Here is a 3,596-nt window from a genome sequence, read left to right as displayed (position 1 = left end):
GAAGGAAGGAAGGAAGGAAGGAAGGAAGGAAGGAAGGAAGGAAGGAAGGAAGGAAACAAAAAAAAAAAGAAAGCTCACTCACAGCCTAACAAGGGCAATGGATATGTGATAATAACTATTCCATGAGATATGTTCTACAACAGAAGTACATTTAATGTTCAGAAATAGCACAAAAGTAGTAACATAAACACTGATCTTTGTAACATAAATAGGAGTTTACCAGGGAGGCAAGCATGAGGAAGATGGAGGATGGGTTAAGTAGGATGGGCTCAAAACAGGTATAGTGTGATTAACAAATTACTAGTAATTTGATTTTGCTAAGATTTCAGCAAATGTGCTGAGAATTTTTATCTGCTGTATCTTGACTTGTCTTCTTCTTTAAAACAAAGAAAGAAAAGAAATCTAGTTGTCCTAAGGACCGGTCGACAGACCTCATGTATGTGTGTGAAAATGTTGTCCATGACTCATCCACTTACAATATGATGACAAGGCTAAGGGGAAAGACGCATAGTCAGTCAATGCTTCAGGCCTATGAGAAAATGTGCTCCCAGTTGCCTTCTGAATGTGTGGACCTTTTACAATGAGAAGCTTTCCTTGAAATAATGTTTCATTCCAGAATGGTAGAAGTGAGTCCATACCTACAGACATAACAACAGCAAAAGCTATGGCAATTGCAGAATTCCTGAGCATGAAGAACAGCAACCAAATTTGGATGAAGCCAGGGAAATCACAGCGCCTGGGGTGACACATGCTGACAGCTGCACCCCACAGGGTGGTGCTTTCGTAAGTTGCAACAAGATTCACTTTTGAAGCTTGAAGTCTTCTGACTCTTCTACCACAATATGTAAATACAAGCCAGAAAGCAAAAAGCCTCTAAAAATTACAGTAGCCTTCATGTCAACTCCAAAATACCTCTTGAGCCATGAGGAAGATGACAACATTGCAAATGAAAATGCAAGCATCTTGCACGCGGTTCAGCTCTGAGTGTTCCACTCCCACTGCCAACAGTCTGATGTGGGATTGTTTCTGGTTACTCAGACCTGCTCGAGTTAGTTTACCTCCCTGTGGCCTTCCTGACAAGCCCTATGGATAGGAACTACAAAGTACTGGGAGACCCGGATACCAGTCTCAGTTCAATTCGTTCTTTCATTTATCCAGAATTGTTGGAGGACAAGTGAGTTCTCCACTTATTGGATAAATAAGTTTTCCAAACAACTGAAAATTGTCGCTAGCCACAAGATTTTTGCACTTTTATTGTTTAAATAGGAGAAATTCTCCTAAGATATGGAATATATTAAGAGCATCACCCCTGGACCCTGAATGCCTGGGTTTGAATCTCAGCTCCAACGCATGCTTGCGGTGTGATGTTGGGCAAGGGACTGAACTTCTCTCCGCTTCCAGGGATAATGATAGTCCCTGCTTCAGAAAGTAGAAAGAGTAAATAAATTAACCACACAAAACAGAACAGTATCTAGCACATAAAAATTGTTTCAGTAAGTATTATTGTTATTACTGTAAACAGAATGACTAACAGAAAATATGAGGCTTTTCTTCTCAGAATCATCACTATAACCACTAAGCAAAATATTGTATATGTATATATGCATATTATTTACATACATATTTATAAGTATACATTTTATGTATTTGTGTATACACATACTTTATACAACCACACACTCACTAAATCTATATATGTACACATATATATGTATGCATCTATACATGCATATATATGTATACACACACACTCTCTCTAGATGTAAATATATAAAATCATGCCCTCATAACCCACTGGAATACATTAGGGAACTACATTTACCTTAAACGACCTCAGAAGTTTTAGCTTCTAGTTTTTCACACTTTGTGTTTGCCTGTTTTAAACATCCTGGTCTCCTCTTTCATTGGTGGAACTGCTAGCAGCCATGTCTGGCTATGTCTGACTGCTTCCTCCCCTGAGTTGTTCTTCTATTCTTCCATGACTGAGAAACCAGATTGCAAAGCTTGTTAGAATTGTGGCTAACATAAGAGCACAGAGTTCTGAATGAGAATCTCAGAGGCTCCTCTATGAATAAAACGGATGGGCTTTAATATTTGCACACCGGATCACCTGCTATGGCTGATCTGATCACCGTGTTTAGCTTGCTTTCTGATTCTTGAACCTGTTCTTAATCTGTGCTTTTCAGCTGTGCTCACAGGACCATCAGGCTGTGTGAGCAGATTTCAGGGGCTACCATGGTGTAGAAAGGGGTGGCCAAGGTGGGGTTTAATCTAGGAAGGCTCCAAGCCCTCCATTTTTGCTTCAACCAGAGAAGCTCTGAGATGTTTTATATACTGGGCTTCTGCATAGGATGCCATTTGCAAAAAGGCTTCCGCTGCTACATTAATAAATAAAGTTGGCAACTACTGTTCTACAGAGTTATGTTTGCTAGATAAATGGCATCTGGACATACACTCTTTTATGTATGTTTGAAATATTTCAAATAAAAAATGAGAGTCACAAGCCAAACCAACACTAGGGATTAAACATAACAAAAATTCATATGTAATAAATGAGACTGGGCATCTACAGAAAACATTTCCAAATAAACCACCGTAACTATGATTTGTAAATTTTGTAATGATGTTAGGTTAACCCCACATCCCACCACAGAGCCACCACGTTAAAAGTCAATAAATGTAAAATAAGTGTAATTTTAAGAAGTCTAAAATGTTAATGATGGCTACAAATAGACGGGGCTTGAGTTACATGATTGGGAAAAGGGGAATTTTAAGAATGGTTTGTCAGGGTTTTTCCAGAACTCATGAAAAGAGATTCTAACAGTTGATACTAGGTTTCTAGTCAGTAACATCCATACACTGGAAATGGACATATTAGCATGATGGAAACGATCTTCCAGCAACATTAAGCTCCCTCTTGTTCTAACTAACTCCATCTTACTAACTGTATCAGTTAGAATTGTTTTGTCTGCAAGAAATAAACAAAAACCCCCACAAAAACAGCAGTGGTTTAAACAAGACCAAAATTTATTTAGTTAGTTAGTTATTTGTTTGTTTGTTTGTTTGTTTTTTGAGATGGAGTCTTGCTCTGTATCCCAGGCTGGAGTGCAGTGGCATGATCTCGGATCACTGCAACCTCCGCCTCCCAGATTCAAGCAATTCTCCTACCTCAGCCTCCCGAGTAGCTGGGATTACAGGTGTGTGGCACCACACTCAGCTAATTTTTGTATTTCTAGTAGAGACGGGGTTTCACCATACTGGCCATGCTGGTCTTAAACTTCTGACCTCAAGTGATCCACCTGCCTCGACCTCCCAAAGTGCTGGGAATACAGGCATCCCAGCCAAGATCAAAATTTATATTTATCAGTTGAGAAGCCTGGAGGGAGGTAGTCCAGGTCTGCCATGGCACTCGATGGTGTCAGGGGCCCAGACCTGCTCTACTTTATTGCTCTGTTATGAGCATCTGCCATTCTCAAGGTCTCATCTGGTCCAAAATGGCTGCCAGAGTTCCAGACATTGCAGCCACTTTCCAGACAACAGGGAACAGGAAGAAGAAGAGGAAATCCCTCTTCCTTCAAGGAGACTTTTAAGAAGTT

The 3,596-nt window shown here is 39.9% G+C and overlaps 1 protein-coding gene across 1 annotated transcript; it reads right to left on the bottom strand.

Moving 5' to 3' along the window:
- Positions 1–307: 307 nt before the first annotated feature.
- GDNF-AS1 (GDNF antisense RNA 1 (head to head)) lies at positions 308–2,675 on the bottom strand. The gene is made up of 2 exons (XM_011966054.1): positions 1,823–2,675; positions 308–1,419 (listed from the first exon to the last, which is right to left on the bottom strand). The coding sequence occupies exon 2, from the start codon at positions 748–750 to the stop codon at positions 433–435; it is 318 nt and encodes a 105-aa protein (XP_011821444.1). The 5' UTR covers positions 751–1,419; positions 1,823–2,675; the 3' UTR covers positions 308–432.
- Positions 2,676–3,596: the final 921 nt, after the last annotated feature.

This window comes from Mandrillus leucophaeus, unplaced genomic scaffold (genome assembly GCF_000951045.1).
Source record: "Mandrillus leucophaeus isolate KB7577 unplaced genomic scaffold, Mleu.le_1.0 Scaffold119, whole genome shotgun sequence".
Lineage (NCBI taxonomy): Eukaryota > Metazoa > Chordata > Mammalia > Primates > Cercopithecidae > Mandrillus > Mandrillus leucophaeus.
The sequence above is the reverse complement of the archived record's forward strand: the minus strand, read 5'-3'. Positions and strand labels throughout refer to the sequence as shown.

Coding starts and splice junctions, on each gene's coding strand:
- GDNF-AS1 (XM_011966054.1), bottom strand. CDS start 750: ATGTGTCACCCCAGGCGCTGTGATTTCCCTGGCTTCATCCAAATTTGG.